This window comes from Octopus bimaculoides, chromosome 24 (assembly GCF_046866305.1).
Source record: "Octopus bimaculoides isolate indiv1 chromosome 24, ASM4686630v1, whole genome shotgun sequence".
Classification (NCBI taxonomy): Eukaryota; Metazoa; Mollusca; class Cephalopoda; order Octopoda; family Octopodidae; genus Octopus; species Octopus bimaculoides.
Window position 1 is genome coordinate 11,127,715 of NC_142951.1, and position 21,429 is coordinate 11,149,143.

General features: G+C 36.5%; 1 protein-coding gene across 16 annotated transcripts in view; it reads left to right on the forward strand.

The window, feature by feature from the left end:
- Positions 1–21,429, forward strand: part of LOC106872957 (eukaryotic translation initiation factor 4E transporter) — a 117,512-nt gene that overhangs the window by 41,882 nt on the left and 54,201 nt on the right. For all 16 annotated transcript variants that reach the window (XM_052976794.2, XM_052976795.2, XM_052976796.2 and 13 more), the window contains exons 2-3: positions 9,636–9,731; positions 15,918–15,991. In XM_052976794.2, coding sequence (XP_052832754.2) covers positions 9,651–9,731; positions 15,918–15,991 — 155 coding nt within the window. In that variant the 5' untranslated portion in view covers positions 9,636–9,650. The remainder of the gene's footprint in view (positions 1–9,635; positions 9,732–15,917; positions 15,992–21,429) is intronic.

Consider the following 21,429-nt stretch of genomic DNA (forward strand, 5'->3'; position numbering starts at 1 on the left):
GGGACCACATTGATCTCTTTGTTCTTTTCTAAGATAGCTAGCTTGTGATTTGAGGGAGATCTGGCCTTTTTTTTTTTTTTTTAACAAGTCTAGCAACCAAGTTTGGCTTTACGGTTTTGGTGATTACTATCTTGTTTTCTCATCACCCCAGCTTGGCATGGATTGGACAGGTTTAATTCATATTGTGCATTCTGTGAACTAGTCATTTGGCTGTAGTTTTCTAATGGGCCAATCACTGGTCTGTAACTGGTGTGGGATAAAAAAAAAAAAAAGGTAGGTGTTTTATTTGAATGCACCAGTTTGTCTTTTCTCAGATATCCCTTTGCATGTGTGTGTATAAATTATATAAATCATTAAACATTCATTGTCCATAGGTTGGATGTGTGTGTGTGTATGAATTGTATGTATGGCAGATATGCTAATTTGTAGCTATTGCAGGAATTGTCGTGTGGCTGAAGTTTGCTTTGCAACTTAGATAGTTTTAAGTTCAGTCCCACTGTGGCAACATGGACTAGTGTCTTCTGTAGTTAGTTTCAGTCAGATGAAAGCCATGTCTGAATTTGTAAATGGAAACTGAAATGAGTGCCATATTTAGATGTTTGTGTGTGTGTCTGTCAATCTATGTAAATATGTGTGCATGTTCGCATGTTAATGTCTCCCTGTCTTGACTGATAGTTGTAAACGAGTGCTGTCATCATACATGCAATGTCCTTCATTTCCTTTTGTCTGCGAAAGCGTCTGCCCATGGGGGAAATATTACATGACTTGGAAACGGGTGAGGGTTGGCGACAATAGTATATGGCTGTAGGAAATCTGCCCCAGTGAATTTTGTCTGACCCATGCAAGCATGTAACAGGGGATGTTATAAGGTTATATAAAATAGATGAATCACTGGTTTCATTAAATTCATTTGTTTTGCTCAAATGAATTAGTATGTAACTGGCTGAATATTCCACAGATACATGTACTCTTGATGTAATTTTCAGGTGGAATCAGCATGGCACATGCTATGTTCAAAGCTGTACCTTTCAATTACTGGTATAAACTGCCTGATGGGTGTTCATACAGTTTGTCTATTCAATTTTACTTGCAAGGAATCAGTTGACCTGGGGCTATAGAAAGTGATGTTCCCAAGATATCACAGATTAGACTTGTACTTTGTGGAAAAGTAGATGTTAAAGGATAGTAATAACCTTACTTACCTTAAAAAACAAATTTTTTTTTTTGGCTTTGTGCCCATGTTAGAAAAAAAACTATTATGATTAATGTAATGAGAAGATAGATGTATTAACTGTGACTTATTGGTTAGGCTGTTGCATTACATGATTGTAAGATTGGGGTTTCGGTTCCTGGTCCGAGTGATGCAGTGTGTTCTTGAACAATACACTCCATTTCATGTTGTTCCAGTACACTCACCTGGCAAAAACAAGTAATCCTATGATGGACTAGTATCCCATCCAGGAGTGGTAGGGAATAAATACACCGTGAAATCTGAGAAACTGACCTTATGAGCCTGTGGCTCAGGAAGGACCTTTGATCCTTGGATTAATAATAATAATCTTATCAAAATTATTAGAACTTTTCATAAGGTGTGTACTGTTACTTTTGATTTCTTATGGGTTCTGATGTTTGAGGGTACTGCTTATATCCTCATTTTAATACCCACTTTTCCATACTTCCTTAGGTTGGATGAAGTTTATTGACTGTAGAAAATCTGTTTCCAAGCGAGCAAATATTTTCTTTATAGCTTGATATGTTTTTGCAGAATGTTGGACAAGAATGGCATTAACTTAACAACAATCTCATATCAAGACAAGGAGTCACACATACAAACATGATCGGCTGCTTTCAGTTACCATCTACCGCATCAACTCGTGAGTCTTTGATCAGCCTGGGGCTATAGCTATATGCCCATGGTGCTGTGCAGTGGGACTGAACTCAAAACAATGCGGTTGGGAAGCAAACTTGTTATAGTAGTCTATGTATTGTTTTCAAATTTTGGTACATGGCCAGCAATTTTTGGGAAGTGGGTAAATTGATTTACACCAAACTCCAGTGTTCAACTGCTACTTATTTTGACCCCAAAATGATGAAAGGCAATGTAGTCCTGGGTGGATTTTGAACTCGGAATGTAATGGATGAAATGCTGCCAAGCATTTTATCCAGCACTCAACCAGTTCTGCCAGCTTCCTGCTTTATGGTCGTCTATATATTCATATGGTTTGCATGACTGGGGTGAGTTGATTTTGTGTTTTTAACTCTGGTGAAATGTTTACAACAGGGTTTCCCTACTGGGGTCCACATAAGCTTTAAGGGGGTCAATGAGTAAGAAACTGTAATTTGTGGGTCCATATAGAAATTTTGTTTACTCGAAGAGGTACCTGTATTTATTGAAATTTTCTAGATTTGTATTTGGAATTTATTTTATGACTATAAAGATTGTTTCATTGTTAGTTTTTACTAACCTACAAACAAACATTTTATTTCAAATATTTACATGTGCATATATGGGGTCCACAGATAAGATAGCTCTCATGGGGTCCATAAACAAAATAAGGTTGGGAACCCCTGGTTTACAGTGTCATTACCCTGTTTCAATCAGTTTAATCTTGGGTGTCTTATTCTTGGATGTGTCAACAGTATCCGACTAGATTTGAAACGCAAACCAGTGAAGGACAATAATGCTCTCATCTAATGGGACCTACTGTGTATTGTATAGTTGTCTTGAAGTGTCATGGATGAGTGGCTAGCATATTGTATTACCTACTCATGGGGCATGAATTGAAATCTGAGCACCTGATTATGAGAGGGCAGGGTACTATCTACAATCCTTCACTTTTTATCTGGCTGTTAAAAATAGGCAACAGGTTTTCTGAGATACTTGATATACTGCAGTTTTATTCAATGAATAGACAAGTGTGGTATGTAGTAAGAAGTTTGCTTCTTGATCACACAGTTCTAGGTTCAGTTTCATATAGGTATGGAAAAGTGGATGTTAAAACGGTTATGATGAATGAGTTATATCTTTTATGTCATGCCATAAAACTAGAACTGAGCATCCTCTCTCAAAGGTCTCTTAGGGCTAAAGAAGAGACAGCTCCTGTCCTCTGCATTTTTTCCTGTATGTGCATAGGATGGAATTAGTGTTGTTTAACCATGGAATGTATCTGGTTGAGTATACTATGATCTTGCCACTCTCTCCATCAACATTGTGTAACTTCAGTAAGTCTGATAGATTTTGTTTGAGCAGATGGAGAACAAGAAGGGGCAGTCGATTGTTTGTACTTTGAGGGACATAGAGGCTAAATATCTGTCATACAGTGATTAGATGTATATGTGCAAAAGGTCAGTCAAAATCTTGTCGGATTGAAGACCCTTGCAGTAATAGTGGCTAAAACAGAAAAGACCTTTTTTTTTTTTTTTTTTTTTTTTTTTTTTTTTTTTTTGCAGTTTAATGTAGGTAACTGACAGCACAGCTTGATATTAAGTTAAATCAGTATATGTACTTAAAACAACAGATCAAAATGATCAAAACAATGTGTAAATATGACATTTATGGGCACATTTTTATATTGATGTTAGTATTACATATGTTGGCAGTGTTCCTGTAAGACAGTACTGCAGGGGGATGCATTGGTCAGCCAGTCCTGAAATGTATTTCACAAGAAATGCATTAAATTTTATATTCAGTTTGAATATGGTTTGAGGAATTATCTAATGTAAGAGAGGATAAAATGCTAACTCCCTTCCTTCTAGCATTCATCTTTTCTCTAATGAAGTCATTAGAGGACTTCTTTGGCTTAGAAAATTTATAAGATGGTTGAAAGTTAACTCTTGAGCATATATACTAGCTATATTTGGTCCAAATATTCTATCGGTTTTGTGTTTAAACTGGCCTGGTGTGGCCTCTCACACCTACCTTATGTCATTCCAAAAATACTCATCAAAACCTTGAAGATAATGCCACAGGATAATGCGAGATTAATGGAATGCAATGAATAAGCTTTACAGTGTAATCTGTATGCTAAAGGGTTAAATTAGAAATAATTGTGGTGGGAAGAGAAAGAAAAAAAATTGCTTATTTAGTTTTCAGGCAAATACAGGAAGAGACAACTTGCAACAGTACTATCATACGTAATATTCTTAGTTGAAATAGTGATGAAAGATGTACTGTGTAAATGTATAATACTGTACATTGGATGCTGTAGGAGAATGTAACTGTTTAAAGAAGAATTGATGCCATCTGCATGCAAAAAAATAACCTTGTTGATTTGATTGACAAATTGAAAGTAGTGTGTGTGTGTGTGTGTTGGCTTCTTGTTTTGACATAACTTGATTGTTGTGAATAAATGTCATTTCCAATATTCTGTGAAAACTTGGTTGACCACAGGGAAATATTACCGTGTTTGAAAACTAGTAAAGGCTGGTGACAAGAAGGGCATCTGGCCATAGTAAATCTGCCCCAAACTCTGACCTATGCAAGCATGGAGAAGTGCACATTAAAATATATATATAAATAAAATATAACCTCAAGTTGACAATAATTGTTAGGTTTCTTATAAAAGGTATGAGGCTTGAGGTAGGCATTGTTAGCATACTAAATCACTAATTTTAGATTTGCTAATTTAAGTAGGTACATTTTTTTTCTTTTTAAATAACACTCTCATCCAAGTCTGTTTTAACTCGTATTTTCCTGTCATCCTTATTGCTGCCCTTCCCACCTAACCGTAAACTAAACGCTAATCCAAAATTATTTAACCTCTGCTTTGCATGCTGGCATGGGTTAGACAGTTTGACTGGAACTGGTAAGCCGGAGAGCTGAAACAGGTTAGTCTGATTTGGCTTGGTTTCTATGGTTTGATACCCTTCCTAACAGCAATCACTCCAAGAGTGTAATGGATGCTTTTTACATACCACCAGCATGACATCGGTAACAGCCATTGGCCAAAAAACATGGCAGTATCTATGTTGTTGTTTGATGTGTTAGAAATACCAGCCAAATCTCTAGATACAACGCTTTCTTTGGAAAAGAGGACATGTTAATGAGGTTTTAGATAAATTTTATCTTGGTTGTAGTCAGGATGTTTTCTAGGATTGATTTTGTCGGCTGCATCAGTGCTAACCTGGGGTTAAACAACTACCTTCAGAAACTCTTTCCCAGCCCGTGCTTCCCTTACAAGGCATGAAGGCCTGGAATGGCTAAAGAACATTGATCTTTTTCTTTTGACTAATTAAACTGTATTGCACAAGCTCAGAACTTTCCTCTTAATCTAATGACATTGTAAAAGGCCAATGTTTTTAACCTGTTGGAACAAGACTAAAATTGTCATGACCTCTAATCCTATTTTCAGCAAATATATTTACTTGAAAGTTATTGATTTGTTTTGGCTAGAAAACGGGGCTGAACTTTCTATAAGAGATCAAATTGATTTCAGTGTACTACAAATACTTATTTTTTACCAATAATGAAAGTTTTATCTCTTAGTAGTGAGGTACTGACATATTTACTGTAATAGCTATAGGAATGGCTGTGTGATTAAGAGGCTTGTTTCTCAGCCATGTGGTTTTGGGTTCACTGCCCACAGCACTGTGGGCAAGTGTTTTCTACTGTAGCCCTTAAACCAGCAAAAGCTTTATGAGTAGATTTGGTAGATGGAAACTGAAAAAAAGCTCATATTTGTGTTTGTGTATGCCCTTGTCTTAGCAATCACAAAATGATTGTAAATAAGCATCTGTCATACAAGTGGTGTGGTTTCCAATCTTCCATGAGAAACATCTGGAAAACAGGTATGGGTTGGTGGCAGGGCATCTGAGTGTATAAATTCTGCCTCAAATAAATTCTGTCTGATCCATGCAAGCATGGAAAAATAGATTTGAATACTTTGGCATTTAAACTGGCCATATCCAGCTGAAATTTCCTACCTGTTTTATGTTCAAACCAGCCAGATCTGGCCTTGCACACATTCCCTACAATGTCATTCTAAAAATGAGCAATCACATCATCAAAATTTCAAAGCTGAGATTTTTGCACAATTAATTCCACACAATGTGAATAAATAAGTATTACATTTGACAAGAGTAAACTGAATGTGAAAGGGTTAAATGAGAAATATCAAGTCTGGTGTTTTGACTTGAACATCTCAATGTTGTTAATATTGTGACTAAATAGTTCTACTTGAAAATTTTAAAACCATTTTGATGGCTTCTCTGTCTGCAACTGGTTTAATGTTTTCAAGAGATTCATTTGACATTTTTGAATATTTTTTTTATTTTTGAGACAGTTTTCACTCAGTTTTATGAAATGATGCATGATTAATAATTCAAAAATGTGAATAGATAAACTTTACAATTGATAGAGTAATCTGAATGCTAAAGGGTTAATGATTGTTGTCTACGTTTGCCTCCTTCCCTTACACACATACACACTTCTCTGCTTTTTTTATATGTATATACCAAATATATATTTACAACTACTAGATCACTAAATTTAAACCCTAACATTTAGACTAGCTATATCTTCCATGAATATTCTACCTGTTTTTTTAATGTTAAAACTGGCCAGATCTGGCATCTTGCGCCTACCCTACAATGTTTTTTTAAAAATAAACAATCACGTCATCGAAATCTTGAAGGTACGAGATAATACATGATTAATTCAAAACAATGTGAATAGACAAACATTGTATTTGATGTAGTAGTCTGATTGCTATCTATATTCCCCCACCTCTCCAACTCACAAAAGGAGCAGAGATGTATGTATATACCATGTCCTAACATTGCACCTTACATACTTTCTTCAATTGCTGGTACTGCATGATTATCTGCCTTCATTAACAGCAAGGGTCATTCCTTTTTTACCCTTCTTCCTATATTACATGAACTGTCAAACCATCAATTGCTATTTCAACCCTTTCGATACCATCCTGCTTGGGACTACCCATGACCTTATGATACAAATATCCTGCTCGAATATTCTGTGTTTTGTGTTCAAACTGGCCAATTCTGGCCCCATACCTATCCTACAATGTCTTTCTAAAAATATGCAATCACATCATTGAAATCTTGAAGTTACAAGATAATACATGATTAATTCAAAGCAATGTGTATGATTGACATGGTTATCTGAATGCTAAACGTTTAAATTATAACATTCCATCAAGACATATGTATGTTCCAAACACCAGCTTAATGAAGGAGTTGTTTTACTAATTTTTTTTTTATCAAAATTAATTGAAACGAAGCAGTATATTTCTTTATAAATTTGATAAAATGTGTTAAACAGAATTACTCTCATCACCTTCATCTTACTAGTTGGACGTGCTTGACTACCAAGACCAGTCACTGGGGGAAGAATTTTCTGTATGGTCACTCAACATGCTAGAAACAGTAATCAAATTCCTTCAAATCATTGCTTACAGTTTTGAAAATTGGGAAGACTCACTAGCCAATATGGTCCAAGATGTCCCTTTATTTCAGTCATTGGACTGTGGCCATGCTGGAGCACCTTGAAGGGCCCTCATAGAATCCACTCTGTACTTAAATCTGATACTTATTCTGTTTCTTTCTGCTAAATCACTGTTACAGTGACATAAATACTCTAACAAGTTGTCAGTTTCTCTCTCACGCACATGCGCGTGCACGACAGGCTTCTTGCGCAGTTTCCAATTACAAATTTACTCACAAGGCAGAAGTTGGCCTGGGGCTATTGTAGAAGATACTTGCTTAAGACGCTGCACAGTGATTAAGTTTGTTACTTAACCATGTAATTGCTTAGTGAACTAAAAACTTCATAGCTGTATCTGCACCAAAATATAGAAATGGATGTGATGATCATGGTTGGAATGGTCTTCCATTATAGACAAGCTTGATCAAGACTGACCTGAAACTGCAGACATTACTATTCTATTTTGTTTGACCCTGTTAAGACTGATTGATGTCAGTACATAATTTCTAGCTTTAACACTAGTGGAGTTGGTACAGAGGAATACTAAATTTGATTTGTGAGTGGATTTGATAGATGGAAACTGAATAAAGACCATTGTGGGCTTGTGTGATGTAGGTATGTGTGCGTTTGTGTATATCCTTGTTCAGACAGCAAGTTCTGGTTGTAAACAAGCTTCATTGTTCGACAAACGGTGTCGTTCATCTCCAGGCTTCTGTGGAAAAACATGTCTAGCCATAGGGAAATATTACCTTACTTGGAAACGGGTAAGGGTTTGGGTGACAGGAAGGGCATCCAGCCATAGAAAAATCTGCCTCAACAAATTCCAGCTGACCCCTGCAAGTATCGAAAAATTTACTGAAATTTTGCTTTAATTTCCTCCTTCCCCTCTTGCCAATACTTTTGTAGAACCTGGAAAGATTAAAGATGAATTTTAACTCTGGCAGGATTTGAACTAGGGATGTAGACATTTTTATTTAAATATACTCTAAATCTCCAGTCCACCACCCACCACCACTCTTTTTTTCTTTTGCATTAACACATGTAACAGATATTTGTGTGATTGGTAAAGTGAAACTGAGCTTAGTACACAAGTTATACCTTATTTTTGTTGAGACCAGCAGGAACTGACTTCAAAATGTGAAGTGCTGAAACTGAAGCTAAAAAAGAAAAATCATTTTAAGATCTGTTAACCAACTGCTGTTGTACTTCAATTATTCCCTTTATTATAAGGCCAAATCTTGTACACCAGTGGTTCTTAAAACCTGGGCAATTGGGCAGCCTTCTCTTATGGGTATTTAGGGGTGGAGGAGTTGTGAATTTTCTGGAAAATAAATTAGGCCAGGTACAATACTTACATTTTAAACATTTCAACAACAAAAAATTTGTAGATTTGTATATGAAGATGACATTGGATTTTCAGTGAGCAAAAATCTGACCAAGCCTTACGTTCAGTAATTTCCATTAAACCATAGCATAAAGGTGATTATTCACATATGTACTCATGTGTATACACATGTATCTTATTTCTTTACTACCCACAAGGGGTTACACAGAGGGGACAAACAAGGACAAACGGATTAAGTCGATTACATCGACCCCAATGCATAACTGGTACTTATTTAATTGACCCCGAAAGGATGAAAGGCAAAGTCGACCTCAGCAGAATTTGAACTCAGAACGTAGCAGCAGACTAAATACCTCTCAGCATTTCGCCCGGCGTGCTGACGTTTCTGTCAGCTTGCCACCTTTGTATACACATGTATATGTGTATACACAAAGATACATGTGTATAAAGATACTTGTTCAATTAGACTTTAATATTATGCAGAGGTTTATTATGTATATTTTCTTAGTTTGTTGAAATTGATTTAAAAAATTTTTTTTTATTTGCAATACATGGAAGGAAGGAAGGAAGCATTTGTAAAATAAGATTCCACAACAGTGGTCACTCATCTCTAGGAAGATGAGGGAGTGAAGTTAATTGAAATGACATCACTATAATGATAATGGCTGGTGTTTGATAAATCTGCTTGGACAAATGAATGACAAAGTTGATTTCCTAACTCCTATTGTCATTTGTCTGGTGCTGCACCATTTTTTTTTTATGTGGTTACCATACTGCTTTGTTTTTTTATTTTTTAAATCATTAAATGAAAAATGTGAGATTTTAATGGTTGTTTCACTGTTTCAGATCCCAGCAGTGGGTATGATGGAAGGACGGAATGCTGAAACTAAGAAGACCGATGAAAATGTCCAGCCTGTTCCTCCAATCCATCAGTATAGCAGGGTAAGTACCATGGAGCTTTCAAAGGACATGTTAGTCTCAACAGAATTAGTCAACTCTAACATTTTTCTTAGTTTCAGTGTTGTATGGATACTAAGTAGGACAATGAGAATAAGATTATACTAGTGGTCAAGGTTGTTTTTTTTTTTTTTAAGCAGCTTTCAAATAACTGGAACTTGTGACCATGTTTGACTGTGACTACCAAACCTTTGGTGTGTAGTGACATTTTAGGTGATTAGTCATTGAAGCAAAACACGCTGATACAAATTGCTTGTCTTCATTGTATGATTGGTAGAAAGAATACCAAAGCAAGGCAGACTGTGGTCTTTTAACTCTGTGTTGTGTTCCTTGTGTAGTGGGAAGAGCTTAAATGTAATCTCTACCAGATCCTTGTTGAAGCAGTAATGAACTCGCATAGACAAAAAAAACAAATTACTAGAAATTAGTAACTGATCACCTTGTAACTTTGTAGTCAAGTTTGTTCGATTCATTGTTAATGATGTCCCCCATAGCTGTTCTTTTACTGTTGTTTTTGATTAAAAAAAAAAAAAAAATTTTTAAATGGATGTTTGTGATGAAACAATCAAGAGATGAACCCAGCACTTCATCTGGTGAACGAGTAAGGCCTAGACTCATTACAGTTGAGGAAATTATTAATATTTATTCTGCAAATGAAGTTTACTCTTATGCAGACAGTGAGTGATTTGCACAGTGGTGAGGAAAGTAGTGATTTGGGTAAACAAATATGGTAGGTCAGAGATAGGCCTACTCTTATTTTTATTTTGATGTAAAACGTTTTTTTTGTTGTTTGTTTGTCTATTAGTCTTGCTGCAACTAGCAAATGTATTATTGCTATTCCAAATTTTCTTGTGGTTCTGTTCATTAGCTGGCCTGCAATCATTATGCTTGTGTGTATGCAACTATTTACGTTTTTGCTCAGGTGCCCAGATGGAGGGTCAAGTCACACACACAGGCCCAGGTCTTGTGGGTGATGTTAAGTTTCTCATAACAATTTCTACTGTAGCATCTGTGATAAATATGGTACCTTGATAGCATTGTCTATGCAAAAGCTAAATCTTGGGCATTGAGTTAACCCATTACCTCCCATAATTCTATTAACTGGAGTTTTTTTTATGAAACTTTGATTTCTAGCATAAAACGGCCTTAGAAACGCACTGGAATGATCAAAATAACATTTTAAATAGAAATAAGCGAGATATTGGGTGAAAAATTAGCAAACCTCATTTGAATATCAGAGAAATATACCTAGTAGATAGAGCAAAAAGGTTAGATATGTGTAAATATCGACAGATAATTACGAAATTTGTAATTTTTAAGTGACCTCATATGAGATCACTGGTAGGTAATGGGTTAAGGGTGCTGGGTGGGCCGGGTTGAGATCTATTGGTAATTGTTTCTATTATCAGTCAGAATTATCAGGAAGAAGGGATCTGATCAAGTAAATGTGTACATGGTGGAAAATGGCATCACATGTAGCAAATGGTACTAAGATATTAATATTGGTGTGCTGACACCTTACTCAATTCAGAACCCCTACCTGTAATTCTTGGTTAATTCCTGGCTGTTCTTACTTTTGAAGTAACCAATCTCTGGGTGGCTAGGGCTCGTGCATGTGTCTAATTTTGTATGTCAATAGTGACATAATGATTTTCTTAAGGAAGAACAGATGTATTGTAATTGGCATGATGTATCACTACAGGGAAGCACTTTCTAGAAGATGAAGATGACTGAATTTCCACATTCTGGTCAGTGGTTGTTAGTACTGACATTCTTTGCTTGGGATTGTCTGCTATTGAAAGACATTGAAACAAATAATTCATGTGCTTTAATTTCCCTGGGATAATGTTGATTTAGCTTTGCTTACAGGGCATATTTGCAAGGTTTATGATCTTTGTAGATGGCAAACTACCTACTTCCAAGTCTCAAAAATGTTTTGCATTCATTTCTTGACTAAATACATTCTCATTTCAGTAGGCTTCAGCTTTTGTGATAAAAATGCTACAGATTCCTATATTACTGCAGCATTCTAGCAAGGTATTATATTTTCAGGTGTCTTAATTTCCATGGATAGTTGGTTTAATTTTGCTTAAAGGGCATATATGTAGGGTTTATGGCCTGTGTGCGAGGCAAACTACTTACTTCCGAGTCTCAAAAGTGTTTTGCTGTCATGTACATAGTGACTTTTGACTAAATACATCCTCATTTCAATAGGCTTCAGCTTTTGTCATAAAAATGCAACAGGTTCCTATGTTATTGCAGTACTCTAGCAAGGTATTATATTTTCAGAAGAACATATTAACATTGTAAGTTCAGTGAAATCATTCTTGGTGTGATGGAAAACAGTTTTGCTTGCATTTGACCCATGCAAAAGATTTGCATGAACACTTGAGATGCTTCCAAAATAGATCTGTATTTGACATGAATGAGTGGTTGCTGCTCCTCATTCAAGAAAGGCTTGGAAGTTCATGAAACTTAGAAATTATTACCGTTGCCAAATGACAGAGAGTGGTGTGTGTGTCCCACCACCACTGGGACACACACACACACACACACACACACACACGGAGAAATCCTTTGGGCTCTGTGTGGTATGTTGTCTTAAGAAGATCGAGGCTTTCAACACTTGGCTGAGATATTGCATTGGTGACAACAACCTTCTCAAATAACTGTATTATATGACTGATATGGAGTGTGTTGATACTTGTTTTTGGTGTCTTGTTAGCAACTAAAACCGTTTTGATGGATATGTAGATGAAAGATATCCCTTGTCACTCGGTTTATAAACTGTTGAAAAATCATGTATTGTGGTAAACCCAATGGTATGTGGTGTAAATTCTGAACTTGCCGCTGTAGGTAAGGAATTAAGAGTTGGTTGGTTGTTAGCCATGGTGGTTATACTTTAACCCTTTTAGCATTCAATGTACTCTGGTCAAATGTAATGCTTATTTATTTACACCGTTCTAAATTTTGCAATATCTAGCAGCTTTGAGACTTTGTAATTGTATATTTTTAGAATATTGTAGGGTAGGTTTGCTAGGCTACATCTGGTTAATTTGAACATAAAACAGGTACAATATTTTGGTTTGGATATGGCTGGCTAAAATGCTAAATGGTTAAAGGCCTAAGACATCATTGCGATTAAATTGTATCAGGCTTGCCAGTATTAATAAGCCATGATTGTTTTATCAATTGAAATTCAGTACATAAGCACAAGCATGGCCATATGGTAAGAAGCTTGCTTCCCAACCACTTTGTTCTGGGTTCAATCCCTGTGTGGTACCTTGGGCAAGTGTCTTCTATATCCTTGGGCTGACTAAAACCTTGTGCGTGGATTTGAAAGAAGCCTGGTGTGTGTCTTTGTGTATGTCCTCCCCATCATTGCTTGACAACAAGTGTTGGTGTGTTTATGTCCCCATAACTTAGTGTTTCGGCAAAGAGACCAGTGGAATAAGTACTAGGTTTCAAAAAAAAAGTCCTGGGGTTGATATGCTTAACTAAAACTCTTCAAGGCAGTGCTTGTAAAAGAATGTATAATTGATAAATTGAAATTCTCTTTACCTGTTCCTGTTAATTAGCTGAGGAAGAAAACTCAGCAAAACAGTATTTACTATACAATGTTAGACAGTAAAGTGTTTCCAAGAACAAAAAAAAAAAAAAAGAAACAATGTGTAGTCAGTTGTGCACAAAATTCTTAACATGGTATGTAATTGTATGAAAGCGATTAAGTTGTAGTGGTCTTGAATCTGTACAGAACAAAAGCATAGACAGGCAAACAACAGTATCAAGTTAGATTGTAACATATTTATACTAATATAACATATAGAGAAAAGCAAATACATGAAGGTGGGGGTGTAGATAAATACATACATATATACACATACATTTGTTTCATTCATTTGACTTCAGCCTGTTGTATATATATATATACACACACAGTTTCAGTCATTGAACTGCAGCTTGCTACATACATATATATATATCACACACACACACAATATGCAAGATCATTCTTTTAACATTTACTTTTCCATGCATGCATGGGGTGGATGGAATTTGTCAAGGCAGATTTTCTACATCCAGATGCCGTTGTTGCCAACCCTCATCTGTTTCTAAGCAAGGTATTATTTCTGCAAGGCTAAGCATCTTTCCATTTAACATTCATTTTCAGTGCTAGCATGGGTTGGACATGTATATAATGGTTTTATTTTTTTTTTAGTTTCCATCTATTAAATCTGCTCATAAGGCTTAGGTGATATATCCTAAAACCAAGGTATCACTGTAAAAAAGTGATGATGGTGCCATGTAAAAGGCACCCAGTACATTCTGTGGAGTGGTTGGTGTTAGGAAGGGCACCAAACCATAACAGACAGTGCAGCTGTGTATGGCCCCTGGCCTTGCCAGTTCCTGTCAAGCCATCCAACCCATGTCAGTATGGAAAATGTACTTTAAATGATGATGATGATATGTATGTTCACTAGTGAGTTGCTTTATGGTTAACTGCCAAAAGTGTAAATCTACAAACATTAAACTTCCAAAAATAACATGCTTTTTTTCCAACAAAGATGGTGTGCTTATAGCTTAATCCCTGTGAAAATGGTAACTTGTTAATTAATGCTCTTTGGTTAGCACAAGTGGTATGTTTATAAGTGCAACGGAAATTGCATGGCAGAATGGTTTAGAAGTTCACTTTGCAATTTCTATGTCTAGGTTCAATCCTCTTGTATGTCATCTTGGAGCAAGTGACTTCTACCACTGCCATGGATCAGCTCAGCTCGAATTTTCTGAGCAGAATTAGACTAAAACTGTGCAGAAGCCTGTTGTATGGATTGTACATGATATTCAAAGATATGGCCTCATTGCACTGATCCTACTTGAGGATTATGTTATAGGAATGCAACTCTGTGGAATACTCAGCCACTTATGCTAATCCAGTGAGCAGGTAATTCAGTTAATCAAACAGTTGAAGCCTTATTGTTGAGGCTAGAGATCCTATTTTCTTCATTCCTATTGTACTAAAAAATTGTAGAGGGTAGAAGGTACATATACAATATTGTAACATGGCTGTAAGACTTTTCAGCAGAAAATTGGGTAAAATTCAATCATTTTTTTTTTTTCCTAATAAATATTGTAATTAGTTTAAGCATATAGGCATGTGCATGGTTGTGTAGTTAAAGAGTTTGTTTTGCAACCACTTGACTTTGGGTTCAGTCTCACGGCACAGTAACTTAGGCAAGTGTCTACTACCATAGCCCTGGGTTGACCAATGTCATGTGAGTAAATTTGGTACACGGAAACTGAAAGCCTGTTGTGCTTGTGTCTGTTTGCCCCTACCCATTGTTTCATTGTGTTGCTCGGCTTTTATACATGCATTCTATCAGCAAAAGAAACCAATATAAGTACCAGACTTAAAAAAGAAAATACTGAAGCCAGTTTGTTCAAAAGACCCTTCAAGACAATTCCCCAGTTTGGTCGCAGTTTTAAGACTGAAACAGTAAAAGATAATAGTTCACTGCTGATGAATAGTAATGAGTCTTGTCATTGTTGAAATATAGATTTGCTAGTTCAGCCTGGACCATGGTATTAGTGGCAGGCAAAGGAATGTATGGTATGAAACTTAGTGTTGTTTGCTGGCAACAGGTTAAAGTTTAAATATTCAAATTTGTTGTCCCTGCTCTGTTTCCATCCCTTGTGCCAAAGACACATTGGATAATTTAGATCTAGATGTACTTTGCCTTTAAAAAAAAAAGGTGAAAATAAAAAGAACCAGAAGAAAATAACAAGAATGTTTAATTGTAGAGTTATTTGATCAGGCCTGACCTATGGTTAAATAACATTCTTCCTCGTGATGTCAGAGTTTGGACAGTGTTTTTGTGGTATTAGCACTGCTGTAGATAAGTTTGGTTGTGGAGTTTATAAGTGTTCATTTTGTGTCCAGTAAGTCTTCATGGAGCCCAGTAGTTCCCAGAGTTAGTGGTCCTGCCCCTCTGAGGGTGGTGGCAATAATGCAAGTGGCCAAAAGGGGACGGTAGATGTGAAAACAAAATAATGGGTTAATTAGGTGATTTTATTTGAAATACAGTTGTTTTGAATTTGTTTAGTGGATAATACTCCTAGTGAGAAGTTAACAATTTCAAGCATTTCTTACAGTTGAATTTTATTTAATTTCAGGAAAGACTTCTAGAGTTGAAAAAGGTTCCTGCTGCCAGGAGCAAACCATTAGGTCTTTCGAAAGAATTTTACACGTAAGTATCTTGAGTATTTAACCCTTTGTTGTCATATTTCTATTGAAATATTTTGTTTCAATTAATTTTGTAAAAAAAAAGAATTTAGTGAGGTGACTTTCTCACTATTAAGCTTGTGTTTGGAAGAAAAATTATCATGGAATTTTGATAGGAACTTTTTAGATCACTTCAAACCTTTAACATCTAATGTGGCCCATGTCCAGCCTGAATAATCTACGTTTTATCTTCGAATTGGCCACATCTGGCCTCTGACACCTATCATGTCATTCTACAAAGTAATCATGTCATTGAAATTTCAAAGCTACAAAGTAATGCACGATTAATTCAAACCAATGGGAATAAATAAGCATTGCATTTGATAGAAAAATCTGAATGCTAAAGAGTTAAAATAGGAAGTTTATATCATGGTATCTAGACAGGTTGATGTTAAGAGTTCTTTCCAAAAGAATATTCTTTCTTGCTAAAACCACTACTTATTTCAATTTGAGTTGGGCCCTTTTAAAGTTTCTTTACAGGTTATGTTGAATTTGTTTAAATAACTTGTTTACATTTTGAGTTTTCACTTTTCTGCTTTGTATAAAAAAAGAAAAAAACTTGATATCAATTTATACATTTATAAGTGGGTTTTTTTTTTTATTATAAGGGCTCGCTTTTTGTTAATTGAAATTACAAATTTTTCTTTTTACATTTATCTTTCCAATGTGTAATTTCCAAATTCTGATTGTAATTATCATGGTTAATTAAATTTTTTTTTCCTAGTTCATTAAACAAATTTCTTAAATTTGTCATCACCATACATTCATCCATTTCCTCTACTCACTATTTTTGAGAGGGTTCTGTGGGGCTAGTCCTCAATATGCTTCCCCTATAGTTACTTCAATCTCACGTATCTATCGTTAACTTTCCAGCTGGATTCATATGTACAACCAACTGAGATGATGGATATTATTCAACCATTCTGTTCTTGGTCTACTCTTAGATCCTTGAAGCCAAACCATCTGGCAAGAGATCTGTTTTGCAATTCTTTCCTGTGACATTCTAATCACATGTCTATAGTACCAGAGCTGTAACTTCTCAATGCAGAGTAGCAGCAGCTCAGCCTGGAGAGTCTCTCTGATCTCCAAGCTATGTACCTTATTGAGTAACATTACAACTAAGTTCCTTCAGAAGACTTCCATCTTGGTCTCTTGTATTCACAATCTTATATCGATTGGTCATTACCTAACATTCATGACCATAGGTGAAGGTGGACATGGAAACCAAACTGAAGATAGCAATCTTGGCTATCTTATCAATTTCTTCTGAGGATTAAATGCTAGAGCTGGTGCATTATTACAACTAAATTAGAAGCTTGTCAACCTACCAACCACATGGTTCTGGGTTCAGTCCCACTGTGTGGCACCTTGGGAAAGTGTCTTCTACTATAGCCTCGGGCCAACCAAAGCCTTGAGTGGATTTGGTAGGCAGAAACTGAAAGAAGCCCGTTGTATATATGTATATATATATGTATGTTTGTGTGTCTGTGTTTGTCCCCCCAACTTCGCTTGGCAACCGATGCTGGTGTGTTTACGTCCCCGTAACTTAGCGGTTCGGCAAAAGAGACCGATAGAATAAGTACTAGGCTTATAAAGAATAAGTCTTGGGGTCGATTTGCTTGACTAAAGGCAGTGCTCCAGCATGGCTACAGTCAAGTGACTGACACAAGTAAAAGGGTACTCAAGTAATTTTCAGAGTGAGGCATTCCATTGTTTTATTTTTATAAATTGTAGTTACTTGATCTAGAAGGGGGCAGTTCTCGTGGCCTTTATCAGGCTTTCTGGGGCTAGTGAGATTGGGGGCTGTTAAGGGGTTCCTTTTAACCTGTTTCAAGTTGATATAAGCAGGAAAGTTGTGGCTGTGAGATTCCAGCAAGTTGCTGTTCTGGGAAGATGGATGGGACTGTGAGTTTTTGGTTAGTGTGGTGGACTTGAAGTGGCCCAGCAAAAGGACACACAAAAAAAAAGAAAATGAAGACGAGAAATGAGTAGGTCTGTATCTGACTCATTCCAAAGAGCAGGCTGGATTGTTTTCTGTATGATTTTAAGCCAATCAATCATGTGGCCACCCCCATCTCTTTCTGCCCCTCTATATCCCTTTTTCATACTGGTATGGTTGATGTGGCTGATAACAAACACGAAGAAATAGAGGGAAGTCGTTGGTAGGGATCTGGTCTGAATACCATTAATAGAAATAGTAGCCAAATCTCCCTCAGATCAGTTCCGCAGGCATCTTGGAAAAGGACACGTTTGATATGGCCCTTGGCAATAGGCAGGATCGTCATGGTTTGAACGCCTTTGATCACGGGTCTGCTTGATCAGGTCTCAGTCAGGGTTAAACAACCATCACCGCTGCTAAGGCCACTTAAGCATGTGGTGGTGGTGACGGTGGTGTAAACCCGGGTGTCATGGAAGTGTAAATATGTGTAAAAAGCTTGTGGATATTGGAGGTTTATGTTGCTATATTTATGCTTATTGTAAAACCGTTGCTATCTCTTCGAGATCGCCACCTGATGATGCCCCCTACCCCCTCCTTTATACCATAAAGTATGGGGTTAATTAGAATTTGTGACACTTATGTCTATTTCCCAAGGACATATTAGCAACCTTTGTGAAACGTGGCCAGCCTATGCCAACTGATTTTAATTTGAATTGTAAATAATTTTATTATTGATAGTTGCTGCAAAGGCGGCAACAGCAGATTTTCCCACTATCTTTGGGTAAAAACCAGGCGAAGAAATGTATGCTGTTGATGTTAATGATGGTGATAATGATAAAACTAATTTTGGCACAAGGCCAGCAGTTTTGAGGAGAGGGGGAAATCGTATCGATTTCAGGATTTGACTTCGTCGACCCCCGCCTTCGAGCAGTGGTTCTTATCTGGGGGGTTCATGTAAAATTTTGTTAAAATTTGTGCAATCGTTTGCTTATGCTTCCACAATACACAATTTATTTTTTTTTAATTGTAATTATAAAAATAATGGTTTTTAAAGAATAGAAATGGCTTATGAGGGACCAGTAGAATAAAATAGGAATCAGAAGGGTCCGTAGACAAAAAAAAAAACTACTATAAAAGATTGTAGGCACTGTCGTGTCACAAAATATTTGGGATGGGTGGTGGGGGTCTTCAGATTAGCTTACATTTCTTGTGATTGTCTTATTCACAGCAAGACTTTTTTTTCTAACTTCATACGGTAAAACTTGTTTTTGCTGTTAAATTATTTCTCATGCTTGGCATGATATTACAAGCCATGTCAACCTCCCCCCCCCCTCAGCCTACTATTTGATGAATAAACGAATATGATTCTGATGTAAAGTTAATTACTATTTGTGTGTCTTGTTATTCTGTTAATGTTACAAGCATCACAAGCCTTGGCGTTCTTGTGTGGTTAGTGGTAGTGGTAGTGGTGATGGTGGCGGTGAGGATTGTATACGCATGCATTTTATTTTAGGCAATGTACACTAAATTCTATAGGCTTCTAATTTTTAAAAGACTGTCATTCCACTCACCACCAATTTAATTACATCTAAAAACATGTTTTAGTTCTAATTTACTAAGTCTCCCTCTGTGTGGGTGGGTGTGTATGTATACACACACACACACACACACACACACACACAGACACATAACATGATATACGTAATGTCAAAATGTTTGGATTTTAGTTTTCCTCACTTTGCGTGATTAGTCTCGAGCAAGAGGCTTAAGCTTATTTTATTTTAAAAAAGAGCAAAATCCTGCATCACTGCTCTAATCTAACTGCAAGGAACTTCCTCAAACGAATGTCTTGTATGATTTTGTTTTGTTTACATCTCTGGGCGGCCATGTTAGTTTTGTCATTCATTTCACTGCCGCCATCTTTGTTGCCTCGTTCTCGGTTTGGCCTTTAAATTACCAAATATTTATTTTATTTTTTCTCTCTCTCATTCTTTCCCGTCATCCACGGCTTTATATTTTTATTTTCGCTTCTCCTCTTATCTCTAACTTCGGATATTTCTCCATTAAAAAAACAAAAATCGATATTTTTTTTATTTCCCAAACAACTATCTCTCTTTCTCTCCACTTGTTTTTCTTCTTTTACAGTTATCTTCTCTTACCACCCCTCTATATCTTTCCTTGGTGTCGTCACTGTTCTAAAGTATAATTCATTTATTCCGTTTGTAAACTTGATGCCTACTTAACTAAGCTCTCATCTCTCATTCCCCACCCCCGACTATTTACTATTAGTTTCCTGTCATTCATTACTCCTGTTCTAATTACTCGTTGCCTCCCCCCCCATCTCCATCCACCCTTTCTATCTTTAATCTTACTGCAATAGATCTCTATGTACTTTTACTCCACCTCTCCATCTCTTTCTTTCAGTTTTTTGGGTTTTTCTTTTATCTGGACATTCGTTTATTTTTGCTGCCATGGCACCTTCTTTGCTCACTTCGTATGTTATCGTTGACATCAATGTCTGTGTTTACATTTTCAAGAAATTAAATTGTCAACCGCTTCACTTCGCCGTCTTCGCATTCCTTCCACCCCACCCCCCTTAATTTTGCATCTCGCTCCAGTCTTTGTTTAACCAATACCAACACACATTTAAATTGTCATTGTTGTGTAGCCCAAAGTCAGCTCTGATCGAGTAAGCTTTATGGTCAGGTGCATTCCACCAGTGACCGTCTGGTCTTATATACTTACGCCTACAGTATCCAATGTGTCCGTCATTTTTTAAAGACGCCAGTGCGTGACTTGACGGAATTTGGCTACTGTTTATAGAAGGTCGAGTGTTCAAATTGTATTCAGTTTCTCCGTATTGCTCGACAGTTACTATTGTAATTGATGTTTGTCTTATGAAACAAAGTACAGTTCGCTAAGCATTGATTAATGTAAGATGTGGCTGCATCGAAGTGTATTGTGTACGTCTTATGACCTAGTTGTTTTTCATTCCACATCTTTCGTAGTTTCCCTAGCTCCAGGTCAGTTTTGATATGCAAATGTAGGACCAAATCTTCCATCAGATTTGACAATGGAACAAACCCGAATCAATCAGATGTTTTACACTCTTTTTTTTGTCCAAATCATTTTTAATACGTTTGTCCTAAACGTCCACACTTATATTTTCAAACTTGCAGTTAGCCCTTGCGTTCTGAGTAGTAGAAAGCTTTCTTTTCGTGAATCCCAAATTATTCTGGTGGTTGAATAAAAAAAAAAAAAACGTATCATACGATATGTGGACGCCAGAGAAATATGCCCGTGTATCATGTGATACAAAACAGTGTAAGCCAACTCTAGTGTGAGTAACTTCAGTGAAATTCGTTTGCTACTTTGTAACAGGTCGAGAGACCACACAGTATCCTAAAAGATCAAGAAACACTACATAGTTACAACCAGTTCTCTCTTAGCCTACCCTGCAAAGC